The sequence below is a fragment of the Pongo pygmaeus genome, chromosome 1 (assembly GCF_028885625.2).
Source record: "Pongo pygmaeus isolate AG05252 chromosome 1, NHGRI_mPonPyg2-v2.0_pri, whole genome shotgun sequence".
Classification (NCBI taxonomy): Eukaryota; Metazoa; Chordata; class Mammalia; order Primates; family Hominidae; genus Pongo; species Pongo pygmaeus.
In genome coordinates, this window is record NC_072373.2 from 99,700,697 (window position 1) to 99,722,734 (window position 22,038).

At 40.9% G+C, this 22,038-nt stretch overlaps 1 protein-coding gene across 1 annotated transcript in view; it reads left to right on the plus strand.

Annotated features, from left to right (window-relative positions):
- CTSS (cathepsin S) overlaps positions 1-21,084 on the plus strand; it is a 33,964-nt gene extending 12,880 nt beyond the window's left edge. The window contains exons 5-8 of the mRNA XM_054474534.2: positions 2,319-2,546; positions 4,158-4,323; positions 6,423-6,525; positions 20,319-21,084. Of these exons, the coding sequence (XP_054330509.1) occupies positions 2,319-2,546; positions 4,158-4,323; positions 6,423-6,525; positions 20,319-20,418 (597 nt within the window). The 3' untranslated portion in view covers positions 20,419-21,084. The remainder of the gene's footprint in view (positions 1-2,318; positions 2,547-4,157; positions 4,324-6,422; positions 6,526-20,318) is intronic.
- The last annotated feature ends 954 nt before the right edge of the window (positions 21,085-22,038 follow it).

Consider the following 22,038-nt stretch of genomic DNA (forward strand, 5'->3'; position numbering starts at 1 on the left):
TCAGGAGTTCGAGACCAGCTTGGCCAACATGGTGAAGTCCCGTCTCTACTGAAAATACAAAAATTAGCCTGGCGTGGTGGTGGGCGCCTGTAATCCCAGCTACTCGGGAGGGTGAGGCAGGAGAATCACTTGAACCTGGGAGGCAGAGGTTGCAGTGAGCTGAGATCTTGCCACAGCACTCCAGCCTGGGCGATAGAGTGAGGCCCTGTCTTAAAAAAAAAAAAAAAAAGCGTATAGGAGGATGTGTAGGTTATATGCAAATAGTCATTTATATAAGGAACTTGAAAATTCTTGACTTTGGTATGCTCAGAGGTCCTGGAACCAATCTCTTGTGGATTCTGAGGGACAACTGGATTCTCCACAGTGGTTTTTGTTTTGTTTTGTTTTGTTTGAGACAGGGTCTCCCTCTGTTGCCCAGGCTGGACTGCAGTGGTACAATCTGGGCTCACTGCAATCTCTGCCTCTTGGGCTCAAGTGATCCTCCCATCTCAGCCTCCATAGTGACTACAGGCACACACCACCACTTCTTTTTTTCTTTGTATTTTTAGCAGAGATGGGTTTTGCCATGTTGCCCAAGCTGGTCTCAAGCTCCTGAGCTCAAGTGATCCTCCCACCTCCACCTCCCAAAGTGCTGGGATTATAGGCATGAGCCCTCGTGTTCAGCCCCCACAGTGCTTTTCTAAGTGATCATAGAGCCACCTACTTAGACAAACACTGAACTAAGCAAATAGGTGTTTAACACAGACTTTTATTGCTCACACTACGCATTGACTGCACTGGACTCTCCAATAAGCCAATTGCTTGAGAAGCAGTGTTGCGTGAGAGAGCCCTGGTGATCAGGAAGTTTCTCCATTTCACTTGTGAATTTCAAAGTTGAAGGAGAAGAAAGAACTAGAGCTAGAGTGGTCTATAAATTGAGCCACTCAAGTTAATTCATGGCTAGTCTTGCATCGTTAGAATATGAAATATGTGCCTTGTAAAATTATTGTTCCTATGCTGTTGTATTTTCCTTTAGTTTGCTTGTTTTAAAAAATTGCAAAAATCCTAAATTAGTTAGAGGTAAAACACATGTATCACCATAGAGGTCAGGGTAAGTGAGAGGAATCAAAGCATTCTGAGCAGCTACCCCAGCTTGTGATCAACGAAGAAAGTAAAAATTTATTAGGAAGTAAACGGTGGCCAGTCACAGTGCCTCACATCTGTGATTCCAGCACTTTGGGAGGCAGAGGCAGAAGGATCGCTTGAGCCCAGGAGTTAGAAACCAACCTAGGCAATATAGTGAGGCCCTGTCTCTACAAAAAATAAAAATAAAAATTAGCCAGGCATGGTGCACTCCTGTAGTCCCAGCTACTTGAGGGGCTGAGATGGGAGGATCGCTTGAGCCTGGGAGGTTGAGGCTACAGTGAGCCATGATCACACCACTGCACTTCAGTCTGAGTGACAGAGGGAAACCCTGTCTCAAAACAAACAAAAAAAAGAAGTAAGTGGTACTGCTAATCTCTTATTCTTTTCCGCCTACATATTTTTCTTTCAATTAGTTTTGGATTTCTTACCCGAGGTTCTCTAAAATAACAGCTTTTAGAAGACCCAATAAACCACATATTTAGATGTTAACTCTGAGTAAGTTAATGAGCTCCTTTCTCTGGGTGCTTGCATTTTAATGAAGAATTTTGCTTCAATCAAAAGCAATGTCAGTTTGCTTCCTTTGGGTGGAGAGCAAGGTGGGAGGAGGGAAGGAAAGAGAAAGAGAATAATTATGATGGGGCTCTGGACACTCTGCCCCTTTTAAAACTAAAGCAGCTTTGCCTTTGTTTGTTTATGCCTCCTTGTAAAATATTTTTTGATCAAAAAAATTCTGAAGTTAACAAAGGTTTGAAAAATGCCAACCTAGGATTAAACTTCTTATGTTTCAGGCATCATTTGACAGGAGAAAGGGTACTTTAGGTCAAGGAAATCATCCTAGCTCTCTCAAAATCTCATTACTGTAGGCAACTATCTCCCTTACTTACGGGAGAAAATAGGTGCAATTTGGTACATGCTCAGTGAGTATTGTTTCTAAGTATATTTGAATATGGCCATTATGTTCTGAGCTTGGCTGATTGCAAATCTCTATCAAGGTTGGACCTTGCCTAGATAACAATCGAGTTAAATTTAGTCTTCATTCCCATTGTTAAAGACAGAAGGAAACTGTAGTGGGGGAGCTCTTTCTGGGAACTAGGGACAGAATTGATGTAGCTGAGCGTTGTCCAGTTTGGGTTATGGAAGTCATTCCGAATGATTTTCTGTGATTTGCGTTTGTGACCTTGTATCTGTTTTAGGGTTCTTGTGGTGCTTGCTGGGCTTTCAGTGCTGTGGGGGCCCTGGAAGCACAGCTGAAGCTGAAAACAGGAAAGCTGGTGTCTCTCAGTGCCCAGAATCTGGTGGATTGCTCAACTGAAAAATATGGAAACAAAGGCTGCAATGGTGGCTTCATGACAACGGCTTTCCAGTACATCATTGATAACAAGGGCATCGACTCAGACGCTTCCTATCCCTACAAAGCCATGGTGCGTCTTAAGCAAACTTTTTGTGCTGCCCCATGATCTCATGATCTCTGACTGACTGCACTGGGCTTGCCACCATGCCAATTGCTTGAGAAGCAGTATTGTGTGTGAGAGAACCCTGAAGAGGAATTCTTAAATTCTCAAGAGTTCTGTTTCTGATGAAGTACTCTTCTTAATATATCAGTAGTACAAATAAGCAAGTAGCATTCATGCTTAAAAACAGATTTTAATGACTGGGCGTAGTGGCTCACACCTGTAATCTCAGCACTTTGGAAGGCTGAGGTGGGTGGATCACCTGAGGTCAGGAGTTTGAGACCAGCCTGGCCAACGTGGTGAAACCCTGTCTCTATCAAAAATACAAAAATTAGCTGGGCATGGTGGTGCATGCCTGTGGTCCCAGCTACTCGGGAGGCTGAGGCAGGAGAATCGCTTGAACTCAGGAGGCGGAGGTGCAGTGAGCCAAGATCATGCCACTGTACTCCAGCCTCGGCAACGGAGCAAGACTCCGTCCCAAAATGAAACAGATTTTAAGCAAACTATCCTTAAAATTATTTCTCTGTATTTAAACTTTTTCTTCTGCAGCCTCCTATGCTCAGCCTTATTCTCAGTTCATTAACTACATCATTCTTCCACCCACTGAGAAGCTAAATAATGCTCTCCTCTTCCTTGCAAATTCATTATACATTTTGATATAACGATAACCTAAGGATTGTGTCCATGTTACAGAAGATTTTAAAAATATAAAAATATCACTCAAAAACCTTCTACCTTAACCACTATTGTTTTGGTTTATTTCTTTCAAGTTATTTTCTTGTTAAGCACTTAAAAAGCATAGTTGGCCAAGTGTGGTGGCTCACGCCTGTAATGTCAGCACTTCGGGAGGTCGAGGTGGGAGGATTGCTTGAGCTCAAGAGTTTGAGACCAGCCTGTGCAACATAGTGAGACCTCACCTCTACTAAAAATCAAAAAAATTAGCCAGGCATGGTGGTGGACACCTGAGTAGCAATTCCAGCTACTCAGGAAGCTGAGGTGGGAGAATCACTTGGCCCAGGAGTTGGAGGCTGCAGTAAGCCATGATTATGCCACTGCACTCCAGCCTGGACAATGGAGTGACAGCCTGTCTCAAAAAAATAAATAATATAAATAAATACAAAACATAGTTGTATATACAACAAACATGAATTTGTAACTTTCCTTTTCCCACTTGAAATACACTTGTGTTTCCCATATTATATGGTCTTTATATACCATCATTTTAGCTGCAGATCATCTTGCAGGCATCAAAAAGATTTTAAAGCTCTCATCTACAGCTTATTATCTCTATGTAATATTTCCCTACAGTCCACCTCAAAGTCTGAGGGGCCATTGTCCTGGCAAGTTTTGCATGTATGAGGATGTTCACAATTTGAAAGAACAGAATAGTTCTGTATTTCCTCCATTATTGCTGAAACCCGGGACTGTTAGGATTTGGAAGATTTGCAAAGGAAGGAGCCTTAGACACATGAAAAAGTTAAAGAAAGGAAGGAAGACGTTTAAAATCCAGGCTTAGGATGCTGGTGATTTATAAAGGAGTTGAAGTATACTTCTTTATCTGATTTATACTTCTTTTTGCAGGATCAGAAATGTCAATATGACTCAAAATATCGTGCTGCCACATGTTCAAAGTACACTGAACTTCCTTATGGCAGAGAAGATGTCCTGAAAGAAGCTGTGGCCAATAAAGGCCCAGTGTCTGTTGGTGTAGATGCGCGTCATCCTTCTTTCTTCCTCTACAGAAGTGGTAAAAAAAAAATAAATAAATAGAATTTAAAGAAAGAAAGAAAGGATTTTGGCTGAGCACGGTGGTTCATGCCTGTAATTCCAGCTTCGGAGGCTGAGGTGGGAGGACTGCTTGAGCCTGGGAGTTTGACACCAGCCTGAGCAACATCGCAAGACCCTTATCTCTACAAAAAATACAAATAAAAATTAGCCAGATATGGTAACACTCACTTGTAGTCCCAGCTACTTGGGAGGGTGAGGCGGGAGGATTCCTTGAACCCAGGAATTTGAGGTTACAGTGAGCTATGATCATACCACTGCACTCCAACCTGGGCAACAGAGTGAAAACCTGTCTCTAAAAAACAAGGAAGAAAGAAAGAAAGAAGAAAGAGGGGCAGGGCAGGGCAAGGCGGGGTGGGGCGGGGCGGGGAGAGGCGAGGCAATTTTAAACCTCATGAACCAACATCTGCTGGCTTCAAACTTTTCTTCTGCAGCTTCCTCGCCTCTCAGCCTTCTTACAATAGAAGAGAGTTAGGGTGTTGTTCTGGATTAGGTTTTGGCTTAAAGGCATGCTGGGCTGGCTTACTCTTTTATCTAGACCACTCACATTTTCTCTGTATCAGCAATAAGGCTGTTTCACTTTCTTGTCATTTGTGTGTTCAGCAGAGCAGCATTTTTAATTTCCTTCAAGCACTTGTCCTTTACATTCACAGCATGGCTGACTGTTTGGTACAAGAGGCCTAGGCTAGGTTCTGGCCTGTCTTGGCTTTCAACATGCCTTTCCCACCAAGCTTAATCACATCTAGCTTTTGACTTAAAGTGAGAGATATGCAACTTTTCTTTTTATTTGAACACTTAGGAGCTATCATAGGGTTATTATGTGGCATAATTTCAATATCATTGTGTCTCAGGGAACAGGGAGGCCTGAGGAGAGAGACAAGGGTGTGGCCAGTCCGTGGATCAGTCAGAACACACACAACATTTGTGGGTTAAGTCTGCTATCTTATATAGGTGTGATTTGTAGCTCACCCTCAAAATTATAAAGTAACATCAAAGATCATTGATCACAGATGACCATAAGAGATATAATAATGATGAGAAAGTTTGAAATATTGTGAGAATTACCAAAATGTGATACGAGGACACAATGTGAGCACATGCTTTTGGGAAAATGGTACCAATAGACTTGCTAAATGTAGAGTTGCCACAAACCTTCAATTTGTAAAAAATGCAATATCTAGCTGTGTGCAGTGGCTCATGCCTATAATTCCAGCGCTTTGGGAGGCCAAGGCAGGAGGATGACTGGAGCCTAGGAGATTGAGGTTACAATTAGCTATGATCATACCACCTGTATTACATCCTAAGCAACAGAGCAAAACTCTGTTCCTTAAAAAAAAAAAAAAAAAAAAAAAGCTAATATCTGCAAAGCACAATAAAGCAAAGCACAATAAAATAAGATATGCCTGTATACACAGAGAATTAAAATAACTGATTGTATGCAAGTTTAAAAATACTTAGAAAAAAACAAAAAAGAAAAGAAAAAACTTAGAAAAAGGTGGTGTGCTTATCAAAGAAGGTTTCTGGGGGAACTATGATTGGAGTGATGCTAAGCTTGGCAAGAACACTGACAAATACAGCATTGGTGGCAAATAATTATGAGCCCTAGTTTATGCATGAGAGTATATGTCCTTAACTTTTTTTTTTTTTTTTTTAAGATGGAGTCTCGCTCTGTTGCCAGGCTGGAGTGAGGCGGCACGATCTCAGCTCACTGCAACCTCTGCCTCCCGGGTTCAAGCAATTCTCCTGCCTCAGCCTCCTGAGTAGCTGGGACTACAGGCGCGTGCCATGACGCCCAGCTAATTTTTGTATTTTTAATAGAGATAGGGTGTCACCATGTTGGCCAGGATGGTCTTGATCTCTTGACCTTGTGACCCGCCCGCCTTGGCCTCCCAAACTTCTGGGATTACAGGCATGAGCCACCATGCCTGGACATGTCCTTAACTTTTTAAATTAACCTTGCTATGTATCCAAAGCAGGCTAATAAAAAGTAATACCGTTTTAAAATGCCCTTTATTATCCTATAGTATTCACTCTTTTTTCCCACCCATATTTGATTCTCAGGTGTCTACTATGAACCATCCTGTACTCAGAATGTGAATCATGGTGTACTTGTGGTTGGCTATGGTGATCTTAATGGGAAAGAATACTGGCTTGTGAAAAACAGGTAATATATTTACACTTTATATTTAATTGGAACCAGGAATTTGAGGGAGTTTCAGCAAATACTCTCATGATTTTGATGATGATCATTATGATCACGATATTGACAATGATGAACTTTATAGCTTCTTACAAAGTGACATTCTAAATTACTCAGTGCCCCCATCTTTTCACTTACGATTCTGCCTTCATCGCTTTGTTTTCCTGGTTTATCTTCTGTACTACTTCTCTGATTATTCCTTCTCAGCCTCTCTTATGAACCTATTCCTCTCCTCTATTTAGCCCAAAAATGTTAGTTTTCCCCAGGGCTCTATCCTCTGCCCATTCCTCTTCTTACTTTATTTTTTCTTGGGTGCTATAATTCCACTCTTAGGACTCTAGCTATAACCTTTATATGCCAATAGCTTTTGAATCTCTAGCTCTAGTTCTGACATCTTCCCAGAACTTCAGACTTATCTGGACACACCCACTTACATATATCTTAGTCTCTCCAAACTCAATACATCCAAATAATTCAGTACTCTCTCCCCCATACTGTTCCTCCTTCAGAATTTCCCATATCAGTAAAGGGCCACACAACACAATCACCCAATAAGATATGATGGATTCATCTGAGACCTCCCCAAGTCCAACCAAGCAACCAATTAGTCAAACCAATTTTACCTCATCTATGTCCTTGATTCTGTTCCTTCTCTGTTTCTTCTATTACGGCTCTAGTTCAGGCATCTCTAGTGTGGACTATTGCTGTACCCTTCTAACTGGTCTCCTTTACTTTCTATTTTCTTCCCCTTTACCCTCAAATCCATCTTTCATACTGCTGCCAAACTTATTTGTCTAAAATATGAACAAGTCTGGGCTTATAACTCTTCTACTGAGTTTCATTCGGTGTAAAATTAATGTTCCCTGACAGAAGACAAATCCTATAGGCTGTGCTCCCTGCCTTGCCAGCCTCACCTCCTGGCATTTGTTACCTCCTATTTTCACTCTGGTTATATTGCACTATCCACAGTTGTAGTTCCCATACATTCCACTTTATCTGTAATACCTTCCTTCATATCTCGGTTTGTGTTCCCTCTGCCTAGAACATCCTGTCTTCTCTTTTGGTTTACTTCTTCTTTTCTTCAGAAGCAGCTCAGGCACAATCTATTCAGAAAGTCTGTCCTGAATCCTTGGGCTTAGCAAAATGTCTTTTTTCTATGCTGCCAAAATGTCCTATGCATACTGGATCACAGCATTTTAGGCATTATATTTAAATTGTATATTTACCTGTCTGTCACTCCAATGTTCTGTACGTGCCTTTGGGGAGAGATTATGTCTGGTCTTCGTATTCGCAGCACAGACTAAGTGGGTGGCACCTAAAGGCCCCTCAATATATGCATTGAACTGACATCTATATCACTCATAAACAAAAGGAACATAACTTCTAGAGGGAAAAAATGGAGGAAATATGAAGTGTTGAGACTTTGGGGCACACCTGGAGTTTCTCTTTGTGTTAGTTTGCTATGGCTACCATGACAAAGTGCCACGAACTGAGCAGCTTAAATGACAGAAATTTATGTCTCCCAGTTCTGGAAGCTGGAAGTCTAAGATCAAGGTGTTACTTCCTTCTCACGCTGTGAGGAAGAAAATATTCGTGGACACAGGAAAAAAAAACAACTGTATGATCTTACTTATATGTGGGATCTAAAAAAGTCAAACTTACAGAAACAGACAGTTGAATGATGGCTGCCAAGGACTGGAGGCTGGGTAAATGAGGAGATACTGATCAAAGAGTGTAAACTTTCAGGTATAAGATGAACAGGTTCTGGGAATCAAAGGTACAGCACAGGTGGAGATGGATGCGTTATTTCATTTGATTATGGCAATCATTGCACAATGTGCACATACATCAAGTCATCACACTGTATACCTTGAGTTTATACAGTCTGTCAATTAAATATGTTCTTTTAATTAAAAAAAAATATGTTTGATGCCTCTCCCCTAGCTTCTGAAAGTTTGCTGGTGATCTTTGACTTTCCTCAGCCTTTAGAACCATCACCCTGACCTCTGCCTTCATTTTCACATGACATTCTCCCTGTATGCATTTCTGTCTCTATTCATAATTTTACTTTCTTCCCCTTTTTGAGACAGGGTCTCACTCTGTCACCCAGGCTCGAGTGCAGTGGGGTGATCAATGTTCACCGCAGCCTCAAACTCCTGGGCTCAAGCAATCCTCCCACATCAGCCACCAAAGTAGCTGGCACTACAGGCATGCACCACCACACCAGACCAATTTTAATTTCTGTTTGTAGAGACAGTATCTCTCTATGTCTCCCAGGCTGGTCTCAAACTCCTGGGATCAAGTGATCCTCCTGCTTTGGTCTCCCAGAGCACTGGGATTACAGGTGTGAGCCACTGCGCCTGGCCAATTTTCCCTTTTCATGAGCATCGTCCGTGTTGGATTAGGACTCACCCTAATGACCTCATCTTAATTTAATTAATTATGTCTACATCAACCCTATCTCTAAATAAGTTCACATTCTGAGGTACTGGAGGTTAGGATTCCAACATGAATTTTGCGGGGACACAATGCAACCCATAACACCCCTTAAATCTTTACTTGAAGTACACAGTCTACAAATCAAACAAAAGGTGCCTTCCTACCCTTTTCCCATTGTGGCACACATAGAAGATGATGATATTTGTATGGCCCATGGGGAAAGTAGCTGAGGGGATCAATATCTTGGTTCACTGATAACCTATTCACAGCACTGATCAGCTTGGGTGTAGACCAGTGATAGCTTTTTAAAATGAAACCATTTCCCTCATATCTTATTGACTCTCTAAGGAACTCCCTACAGCAGGTGTTCTAAATTCCCTTCTCTACTGAAGTTGCTCTTGAAGATCATCTATAACTTTTAGTGTTGAAATTCAAATCTGCTTCTCTTCACTCATTCATTCAACAAGCACTTACTAGGCATCTACAATGTGACTGGCATTATCTAGGCCCTGGAGATACAAAAAATAGTAAGAAACCATCCTGTCCTAAAGGCACGCACAATCTAACATGAAGAAAATATATATTATATATTATATATACATACATAATATACATCATGTATGCATACATGATATATATTATACATACTATATAATACATAATATATAATATATAATACATAATATACATACATAATATATAATATATTATGTATACATACATATAAATCTCTCTCTCTCTCTCTCTTTCTCTCTCTCTCTCTCTCTCTCCTCTCTCTCTCTCTCTCTCTCTATATATATATATATATATATCCCAGCCTCCCAAAGTGCTGGGATTACAGGCGTGAGCCACCACCGCACCCAGCCTAGATATATTTTTAAACGATACAAAAAACACATCGTGGTATAATGATACATGTCTAAATGGCTATGGGACTATTGAAAAAGAAATGCCTAACAGCCTAAACCTCCACAGAGAAGACACTATTTGCATCAAGTTTTCAGATGTATGGAATTGTTCATGTATTGGAGGAGGAAAGTGTGTTAGAGGTTGGAAAGTTGCTCTCAATGACCCAAAAAACATATGCAATGGCACATTTCTCACTATCTTGATTCATTTTGCTACATCAACTTTAGCCTCATATCTTACATTATTTTATCCACCTGTCTGTTACATGAGTTTGCTATATCAAAGCAAACTCATCTATATCAAAGCAAACTCATCTGCTCCTTCAGTTTCAACTATTGCCATTATGCAGATGATCCCCAGTTCATAATCTCTGAAAATGACCTCCTAAGTGACAGACTTCCTTGTCCAGCTTCCAATTTGGCAGCTCTCCTTGAAAAATCCAAACTCCCCACCTACATCACTCTACTACCAACATATACACACTCTCATACTCAATAAGTTTACAATGTTCTTCTCTTCCTTTCATCCCTCATCCCTGAAAAGGATTTTCAAACAAGCTCAAGGGAAAACTATTCCTTACTTTGGGTAATATATTACCATCTTCAGATTATTAAAGCCTAAGCATCATCTTGGCCTTCCCCTTTTTCCCCCTCAACCCACACAGCCCTATCCATTTAGCCTGTGAATCATATTTTATATGTATTTTCTCTTTGCCATCCCCAATGGCGCTGCTGTAATTCAGATTCCATTCTACCCAGCTATAGAGGTATCTTCTTAAAATATAGATCATGTCAACTCCTGCTCAAAAATTCTGAATAGTTCACCATTGTCTAAAAATGAAGTCCAAACTCCCGGCCAGGCATTCCAGGTACTCCATTATCTAGCTTTTAACATAACCTTAGACATTTCTTCCACTATATTTTCATATACCCACAGTCATACTCTGGCCACAGTGTACTTATTCATCATTCCCTAAGTTTACAGATACATCCCTACCTCTGTTTCTTTATATATGCTGTATCTTTCTGAAATGCCTGTGAAGTCCAATGCTGTCTACAGAAATCCCACCTGTCTTGGTGAAATGGGCATTCTTATACAGTTTGATGGAAAAGTAAGCTGTATTTATTCTTTTTTCTTTTTTTTTTTTTTTTTTGAGACGGAGTCTCGCTCTGTCACCAGGCTAGAGTGCAGTGGCATGATCTCAGCTCACTGCAACCTCCGCCTTTAAGGTTCAAGCAATTCTTCTGCCTCAGCCTCCCGAGTAGATGGGACTACAGGCATGTGCCACTATGCCCAGCTAATTTTTGTATTTTTAGTAGAGATGGGGTTTCACCACGTTGGATGGAGTTTCACCATGTTGGCCAGGATGATCTCAATCTCTTGACCTCGTGATCTGCCCACCTCGGTCTCCCAAAGTGCTGGGATTACAGGCATGAGCCACCCTACCCTGTCTATTCTCTTTCTTGAAAGCAATTTGACAATATGATAAAGAACTTTTTAAATGTTCATATTCTTTTTCCCTTTTTTTTTTTTTTTTGAGACAGAGTTTCGCTGTCTCCCAAGCTGGAGTGCAGTGGCACAATCTCAGCTCACTGCAACCTCCGTCTCCCAGGTTCAAGTGATTCTCCTGCCTCAGCCTCCCAAGTAGCTGAGATTACAGGCACCCACCAAAACACCTGGCTAATTTTTGTATTTTTAGTAGAGATGGGGTTTCACCAGGTTGGCCAGGCTGGTCTACCAACTCCTGATCTTGGGTGATCTGCCTGCCTTGGCCTCCCAAAGTGCTAGGATTACAGGCGCAAGCCACTGCGCCCAGCCAGTGTCCCATTACTTTTATTTCTTGGAATCTATATGAAGAAAATAATCCTAAATATGGGAAAACTTTCATATACAATTTATGTGAATTGTAGCACTATTCTTTAATAGTAAAAACTAGTAAGTAGCCAAAAACGCCTAACAATAGGTATATGATTAAATAAACTATTGTATTGATTAAATAATCAAACTATTGTATTGATTAAATAATCAACTCCATGCATTAGAATTATTCAGACTATTATTAATAACCTAAAAAAATACTTGGAATATATATTTAAATGAAAAAAGATACACATAAATACAAAATTTATATGTAGAGTAAACATTAGTTGAATGTGGTAAGCTCATGCTTATAACTCTAGAGCTTTGGGAGTCCAAGGCAGGAGGATCACTCGAGGCCAGGAGTTTAAGACCAGCAACATAGGGAGAACCAGTCTCTACAAACAAATTTAAAAAATTAGCTGGGCATGGTGGCATGTGCCTGTAATATCAACTACTCCAGAGGCTGAGGTAGGAGGATTTTTTGAGCTGAGGAGTTTGAGGCTACAGTGAGCCATGATCACACCACTGCCCTCTAGCCTAGGTGACAGAGCAGGACCCTATCTCAAAAAAAAATTTAAGTTAAACACAGTATGTCCAACCAGGCTTAGTGGCTCATGCTTGTAATCCCAGCACTTTGGGAGGCTGAACTGGGAGCAGGCATGGTGACACACACTTGTGGTCCCAGCTACTTGGGAGACTGAGGTGGGAATATCACTTGAGCCCAGGAGGTTGAGGCCGCTGTGAGTGAGCCATGATCATGTCACTCAACTCCAGCTTCAGTGACAGAATGAGACCCTATCTCAAAAAAAAAAGGAAGGAGGCCGGGCACAGTGGCTCATGCCTGTAATCCCAGCCCTTTGGGAGGCCAAGGCAGGTGGATCACTAGGTCAGGAGATCAAGACCATCCTGGCTAACACGGTGAAACCCTGTCTCTACTAAAAATACAAAAAAAATTAGCCAGGCATGGTGGCACATGCCTGTAGTCCCAGCTACTCGGGAGGCTGAGGCAGGAGAATGGCATGAACCTGGGAGGCAGAGCTTGCAGTGAGCCAAGATCACACCACTGTGCTCCACACTCCAGCCTGGGTGACAGAGCGAGACTCCATTTCAAAAAAGGAAGGAAAAAAAGAAAAAAAGAAAGGTATTAATTTTAAAATGAAAAAAAAAGTCATTACAAATCCTATTCATTTTTTAAATCCTGCCTCAAATACTATCTCCTTCATACCCCATTCACTTAGAATTGTTTCTCTAATTCCTAAGCTTTGGCAATGCTTTATGAATTCTATTATAGTATTTTACAGATATCCCTTGTGTTATAGCTATTTGTGCAAACCATGCTCCATTCACTAAAATGTAAACTTCTTCAAGGTAGGATAGTCTCTTGTTCATTTTTGCATCTTCATTTGGACACTGATTCAACAAACATGTATTGAGTACCTACCACGTGCCAAGCTAGGAACTAGCGATTGGAAATGAAAAATGCAGCTCTTCTACCATACCTCAAGGTACTCATAGTCTAATGGAGTGAAGGAAACAGGCAGGTGCATGTGTAGTCCATTGCAACTCAATGTGATAAATGCTAAAATCGAGGTGGCATAGGTTGCATGGGAGGCATAGAAGAACTTCGGCAGGTTATTTAACTTCTTTAATTTTAGTTTCATCAGCCTTCTTACAGTGGAAGAGAGTTAGGGCCTTGCTCTGGATTAGGTTTTGGCTTAAGGTCATGTTGTGGCTGGTTTGCTCTTTTATCTAGGCCACTCAAATCATATCAGCAATAAGGCTGTTTCACTTTTTTCTTTCTTTACTTTTCTTTTTTTTCTTTCTTTCTTTTTTTTTTTTTTTTTCCCGTTGTTGTTGTTGTTCAGACAGGTCTCACTTTGTCACCCAGGCTGGAGTGCAGTGGCACAATCTCAGCTCACTGCAACCTCCGCCTCCCTCCAAGTAGCTGGGACTACAGGCATGTGCCACCAGGCACGCATAATTTCTGTATTTTTAGCTTGTTGCCCAGGCTGGTCTTGAACTCCTGAGCTCAAGTCATCTACCCGCCTCAGCTTCCCAAAGTGCTGGAATTACAGGCATGAGCCACTGTACCTGGCCCGTTGTTTAGCTTTCTTATCATTCATGTGTTCACTGGAGTAGCATTTTAATTTCCTCCAAGAACTTTCCCTTTGCATTCACAACATGGCTAACTGGTTCAAGAGGTCTAGCTTTCAGCCTACCTTGGCTTTCACAAAGCATAATCATTTCTAGCTTTGATGTAAAATGAGAGATGTATAACTCTTCCTTTCACTTGAACACTTAGAAGCCACTGTAAGGTTGTTTTTTGTTTTTGTTTTTGGTTTTGTTTTTTGAGACAGTCTCCCTCTGTTGCCCAGGCTGGAGTACAGTGGCATAATCTCGGCTCACTGAAACCTCTGCCTCCCAGGTTCTAAGCAATTCTCCTGCCTCAGCCTCCAGAGTAGCTGGGATTACAGGCACGCACCACCACACTCTGCTAATTTTGTATTTTTAGTACAGACGGGGTTTCGCCACGTTGGACAGGCTGGTCTCGAACTCTTGTCCTCAGGTGATCCACCTGCCTCAGCCTCCCAAAGTGCTAGGATTACAAGCGTGAGCCACCGCACCTGGCCCATTGTAAGGTTATTAATTGGCCTAAGTTTAATATCATTGTGTCTCAGGGAAAAGGGAGGCCTGAGGAGAGAGAGAGAGATGGGGGAAGTGTCAGTTAGTGGAGCAGTCAGAACACACACCACTTATCAATTAAGTTTACCATCTTATATGCACGTGGCTCATGGCACCCCAAGACAATTACAATAGTAATATTAAAGATCACTGATCCCAGCCTGGGCAACATAACAAGACTCTGTCTCTACAGATAGTTTTTTTTTTTTTTTAATTACCCGGGCATGGTGGTGCATATCTGTGGTCCCAGCTACTTGGGAGGCTGAGGCAGGAGCCTGAGCCCTGGAGGCTGAGGCTGCAGTGAGCTGCGATTGTGCCACTGCACTCCAGCCTGGATGACAGAGTGAGACCCTATCTCAAAAATTTAAAAAAAAAATCACTGATCACAGACAACCATAACAGATTTGCTAATAATGAAAACAGTTGAAATATTATGAGAAATGCCAAAATGTGACACAGGGACACAAAGTGAGCACAGGCTGTTGGAGACATTGTGCTGATGGACTTGCTTCATGCAGGGTTGCCACAAACCTTCAATTTGTAAAATATGCAAAATTTGCAATGCACAATAAAGCAAAGCACAATAAAACAAGATATGCTTGCACTTCTCAATACCTCTACTGTTACCATTAGAGTTCAAGCCACCATCCAATCCATCTCCTGGTCTATTGCAATGATCTCATAACTGGTAGCTGCTTCCCTCTTGTTTGCTTGGAATCAATCCTCTACACAGTAACCAGAATTATCTTTTTAAAGCATAAAGTAGATTATGTTACCCTTCTACCCCAAACCCTCTAATGGCTTTCCTTCCCACTCAGAATAAAACCCATGACCTGAAAAGCATGACATTATCTGGCCTTAGCCTGCCTCTCCAACTACCTCTCCAACTACTCTCCCCTCTCTCACTCAGCTCCTGGCACATTAGCCTTTTTGCTATTTCTTGCCATGCCCTTTATCCAGGTCTTTGCCTCACTTGCATCTTTGCTCAAACATCCACTCAGCGAAGCTTTTCCCGACCATTCCACCTAAAATTGAGCCCTGTCTCCTAACACTCTGTATCCCTTATCCTGCTTTATTTTTCTTTATTGTACTAATCATATATATCATCAAGTATTTCTTCGTTTATTGTATGTTTCTCCTCTAGAACCTAGGCTTTAGAAAGACTTTGTCTCTGCAATCCTTATGCCTAGAAGAGTGTCTGGCACAGCCTAAGAAGCCCAGGACTTCATTATTACAAAGGAAACTGGCATTGATTTTAGAAGGAATAATAAGTTAGTAGCCTTATAATATGCAAGGAGAAGGTAGGGTGATCAACTTTCCCACTTTGCTAAGGGCTACGAGGCTTTCTGGGACATAGGACTTTCTTTTTAAAAACAGGACAGTCCCAGGCAAACTGGGACTGGTGATCACCCTAGAAGAAGGCTATATATTTTTTTAAAAGTAGACAGACTCAGCCCGGCTCGGTGGCTCACGCCTGTAATCCCAGCACTTTGGGAGGCCGAGGTGGGAGGATCACCTGAGGTTGGGAGTTCGAGAGACCAGCCTGGCCAACATGGAGACACTCCATCTCTACTAAAAATACAAAATTATCCAGGCATGGTGGCGCACGCCTGTAATCCCAGCTACTCAGGAGGCTGAGGCAGGAGAATCACTCGAACCTGGGAGGTAGAGGTTGCAGTGAGCCGAGGTTGTGCCATTGCACTCCAGCCTGGGCAACAAGAGTGAAACTCCGTCTCAAAAAAAAAAGTAGATGGACTCTACTTGAGTCCAATCAGATGTACTCATACCTGGATAATAATAAAAATAGCTACCTTCACTTAGTAAGCATTGGCTATATACCAAATATTGTGTGAGTACTTTAAATATATTTTCCCATTTAATTTTTAAAGTACTCTTATGAGATAGGCATTTAGTTAACAAACTTACCTAAAGTTGAACAGTTTGAGTGAAAGAGCTATAGAATTAATAAAAATATACAACTTGATAAGTACCGAAATGAACATTTGGGGCAGATCTTGTATAATTCTGAAGGCAAGACTTTGTCCTCAGATACTTTATTTAGCTTAAGATTTTTTTTTTTTTTTATCAGTTTCATTGTTTAAGGGAAGTTAGCAGGACTCAGTCAAAAAGAGGTCTGGGATCTTTTGCAAAATTGGGGGCAATTGATCTTGGTCAGTAAAACTGAGAAAAGTAAATTGTCTAGATGTTGAATGGGGTCTGGGATTCCTTGGTCCCACTGACTGAATTCATACTGCTAGTACTAGACCCTCAATTCAATTTTCATACTAGAACTCAGGTCCAAATTCAGTTCACCTAAAATGATTTATTTTACCTATTATTTAAGGCAGTGACCATAGTAGGATATAAATTACATGAGATCCTAGATGTACTGGTCTGAATTTCATTCCCCATATGACTTCACTCACAGAGATAACTGTAGGGATTGGCATAGATAAAAGCTTGAGTGGGCTTTGGAATGAATAAAATAATCCTAGATTTGAACTCCGGCTTCACAATTTACTATCTACGTGACTTTTGGCAAGCTACTTTACCACTCTGCCCTTCCGTTTTTTTCTTTAGTAAAAGAAGATAATATTCACCTCACAGGATGATGATTAAATTAGATAATTTATGTTAATCTGTTTGGCACAGAGTAAGTGCTAAATAAGTGGTGTCTATTAATATTAATAATAGCCTGGCCAGATTATTGTTATTGCTTTTGCTTATCAAACTAGATACTAAAAGAGCATTGCTACAGCCTGGGCAACATAGTGAGACCTCTTCTCTACTAAAATAAAAAATTGGGCTGGGCGCAGTGGCTCACGCCTGTAATCCCAGCACTTTGGGGGGCCGAGGCGGGCAGATCACAAGGTCAGGAGATCGAGACCATCCTGGCTAACACGGTAAAACCCCATCTCTACTAAAAAATACAAAAAAATTAGCCGGGTGTGGTGGTGGGCACCTGTAATCCCAGCTACTGAGAAGGCTGAGGCAGGAGAATGGCGTGAACCCGGGAGGCGGAGCTTGCAGTGAGCCGAGATTGTGCCACTGCACTCCAGCCTGGGCCACAGAGCAAGCCTCCATCTCAAAAAAAAAAAAAAAAAAAAAATTGGCCAAGCATGGTGGTATGCACACGTGGTCCTAGCTACTTGGAAGGCTGAAGCAGGAGGATTGCTTGAGCACAGGAAGTCGAAGGTGCAGTGAGCTGTGATTGCACCACCACACTCCAACCAGGGCAACATGGTGAGACTCTGTCAAAAACAAACAAACAAACCCACTACAGCCATTGGTTGATTAGAGGTGACGATGGAGTTTGAATTTTATTGTAAAGGCATGGAGAGCCATTGACAATTTCTAAGCAGTGGAGTGGCAATTAAGTGAAAGGAAGTAAAGAAAGGAGCTCATGAAAATGTTTGAGAAGGAATGACCAGAGACAGATAAGAAAATCAGAACGTAGTAATGTCTTGAAGCCAAGAGACCAGTAAGGTGGGAGTAGACAACTGTGTTAAATGGTACAGAGAGAAAAAAATAGGACCTGCAAAATGTCCAGTGAGGGCTGATACATAGAATATTTAAGGCCTCTTAAAGCACAGTCCTTTTAAATGGTGTCATTTGTCTTCCAACAATAAACCAGCATTTCTTAGGTTCTCCGCTGCATGCAAAAACACAACCTTTGAGTCCCTGAGCCAAAATTTATAACAGCTTCCCTTTGCCTTTGTAATTGAAGTACATGTTCCTCCACCTGCTGTTCTGTTGACAACATGGCCCCAAACCAGCTTTCTATCCTCTTTTTCCACTATTCTACTAAAGATATCCAGTTTTCCTTTCAACTAAATTTCTTACTGCTCTCCAGACACACTAGGCATTTTCTCAATTTCACACTTTTATTTGTATCCTAGAGGACTTAATGAATTTTGCCTTGTATGATATTTATATACCTACCACTATAAAATCTCAGAATGATAAAGAGCTTCAGAAATCATTCCTCTTACAAGGATTTTCTAAGTTTTTTCATCAGTCTTGGTAAAGTAAGAAAAATAAGAATATTTTGGTGACTTTTTCATTAATCTAAATTTATTTACTCAAAAGACTATCCTTAAAATAGAGATTATGTCTTTGGATTTTTTGCTTTTGGTGTTAAAATGTATTTTCTTTTACAACATAATGGTGACAGTAAGTAGTATGGTTTTTATTTATTTTCTTTTTTTGAGACAGTCTCACTCTGTTGCCCAGGCTGGAGTGCACAGGCGCAATCTCGGCTTACTGCAACCTCTGCCTTGCCTCCCAGGTTCAAGCGATTCTCCTACCTCGGCCTCTTGAGTAGCTGGGACTACAGGCTCACGCTACCATGCCCAGCTAATTTTTGTGTTTTTAGTAGAGTCGGGGTTTCACCATGTTGGCCAGGCTGGTCTCGAACTCCTGACCTCAAATGATCCGCCCATCTCTGCCTCCCAAAGTGCTGGGATTACGGGCGTGAGCCACCATGCCCGGCCAATAGTATGCTTTTTAAAAAAATGTCCATACAGTCGGGCATGGTGGCTCACACCTGTAATCCCAGCTCTTTGGGAGCCCGAGGCGGGTAGATCACTTGAGGTCAGGAGTTGGAGACCAGCCTGACCAACATGGAGAAACCCTGTCTCTACTAAAAACACAAAATTAGCCATCGTGGTGGCACATGCCTGCAGTCCTAGCTACTTGGGAGGCTGAGGCAGGAGAATCACTTGAACCCGGGAAGTGGAGGCTGCGGTGAGCTGAGATTGCACCATTGCACTCCAGTCTGGGCAACAAGAGCGAAACTTCATCTCCAAAAAAAAAAAAAAAAAAGTCCATACATGCTAATTTTAAAATTGATAACTGTATATCGATCTGTAAAAGCTTTCTGAACTCCTCTAAGTCCATTAAATCAAAAAGTGAAACACTGATCTACTCGAACCCTAATCCGACCCATGATTTCTCTCTGCAACATCTCTAACAAGTAGCCTCCGCTTGCTTGAACACGTCCAGTGCCAGGTAGAAATATTCCCTTTTTTTTTTTTTTTTTTGAGACAGGGTCAGGCTGGAGTGTCAGGAACGCAGAGGTGCAATCATAGCTCACGGTACTCTCAAACCCCTTGGCTCAAGTGATCCTCCCACTTCAGCCTGCAGAGTAGCTAAGGAATACAGGTGCATGCCACCATGTCTGGCTAATTAAAAAAAATTTTTTTTTGTAGAATCAGGGACTTGCTATTTTGCCCAGGCTGGTCTCAAACTCTGACCTCAAACAATTCTTCCACTTCAGCCTCTCAAAGCACTTGGATTACAAGTGTGAGCCCCCATGCCTGGCTCATTTTTCAATAGCTTTAATTATGAGAAAGTCTTATCTCAGCTCCACTTCTAGATCAAAAAGCTCTTTCAGAGCTGCATTTTTGTTATTTGCTTTAGAATTCCCTGCCCTATACCTTTTTCATAGTAGTCACTCAAAAATATTTCTTAATTGACATTCTCTAGAGGAATTTAAGTTTGATAGAAAATCATTACACATGATACTGTTATCAAAAAATTTAGAGATAAAGCCTTATAAAGGATACTAATACTCTTTCTTTAGAGAAGGCATATTTGCAAAGTAGGAGGATTAAAGGACTGGGATGGATCTTACTATAGTTTTCCTTAGGTATTAAGTCTATTTATCAATATAGCACTAAAGCTTTCCAAACCATTATTTTGAGTTGCCTGAAATCCCTGGAGAAATTATTATATTATTGCATTCTAATTTTGTTTTACGGCCTTTCATATGTAATCACTTATAGGAGAAAAACTATGAGATAAAAAGTTGATAACATGATTTGATTGTAAGCATTTCTAATTTTGTGTTATTTCTTTTTCTAAAGCTGGGGCCGCAACTTTGGTGAAGAAGGATATATTCGGATGGCAAGAAATAAAGGAAATCATTGTGGGATTGCTAGCTTTCCCTCTTTCCCAGAAATCTAGAGGATCTCTTCTTTTTATAACAAATCAAGAAATATGAAGCACTTTCTCTTAACTTAATTTTTCCTGCTGTATCCAGAAGAAATAATTGTGTCATGATTAATGTGTATTTATTGTACTAATCAGAAAATATAGTTTGAGGCCGGGCACGGTGGCTCACGCCTGTAATCCCAGTACTTTGGGAGATCAAGGCAGGCATATCAACTTGAGGCCAGGAGTTAAAGAGCAGCCTGGCTAACACGGTGAAACCCCATCTCTACTAAAAATACAAAAAATCAGCCAAGCACAGTGGTGCATGCCTGTAATCCCAGCTACTTGGGAGGCTGAGGCACAAGATTCCTTGAACTCAAGAGGTTGAGGCTGTGGTGAGCTGAGATCACACCACTGTACTCCCGCCTGGATGACAGAGTGGAGACTCTGTTTCAAAAAAACAGCAAAGAAAATATAGTTTGATTCTTCCTTTTTTTTAAATTTGCAAATCTCGGGAAAAAGTATGCTAAGTAAATTAGTAATGTACTATAGATGTAACTGTACAAAAATTATGCAACCTAAAACAATCTGTCATTGCTCATTGTTTTATTGTATACTCTTTGTCTTTTTAAGACCCCTAATAGCCTTTTGTAACTTGATGGCTTAAAAGTACTTAATAAATCTGCCATTTCAAATTTCTATCATTGCCACATACCATTCTTATTCCTAGGCAACTATTAATAATCTGTCCTGAGAATATTAATTGTGGTATTCTGGTGATGGAGTTTAGCAACTTTGATGGGAGAAAATATTAGGCTATAAATGTCCTAAGGACTCAGATTGTATCTTTGCACATAAGAGGATTCAAAACGCCACGTGTAGTGGCTCATGCCTGTAATCCCAACACTTTGGAAGGCTGAAGTAGGAGGATCGTCTTGAGCCCAGGAGTTCAAGACCAGCCTGGACAACATAGTGAGACCTTGTCTCCACAAGAAGAAAAAGGAAACTATCCAGGAGTGGTGGTGTGTGCCTGTGGTCCCTGCTATGCAGATGTCTAAGATAGGAGGATCACATGAGCCTAGGAGGTTGAGAATGCAGTGAGCTGTAATTGCACCACTGCACTCCAGCCTGGGTGACGGAGCAAGACCCTGTCTTAAAAAAAGAGGATTCAACACATATTTTTATATTACGTTAAAGTAAACAAATGCATAAAAGACAAGCACTTTGGAAGAATTATTTTAATGATCAACAATTTAATGTATTAGTCAAAATTATTTTTACCTAGTCATCAACAATTTGACCAGGGCCTTTTTTTGGCAAATAACTGAGCCAACCAGAATAAAATAACCAATACTCCACTACTCATATTTTTATCTAATTCAGATGGATCTTCCTTACAACTGCTCTAGATTAGTAGATGCATCTAAGCAGGCAGCAGGAACTTTAAACTTTTTAAGTTCATGCCTATGACATGAACAATGTGTGGGATAATGTCATTAATATATCCTAAATTAACCTAAACTAATTTCACTAACTCTGGCTCCTTCTCCATAAAGCACATTTTAAGGAACAAGAATTGCTAAATATAAAAACAGAAATAATACCGTAATACATGGCTATCATCAAAAGTGTATAGAATATTATAGGTAAAAA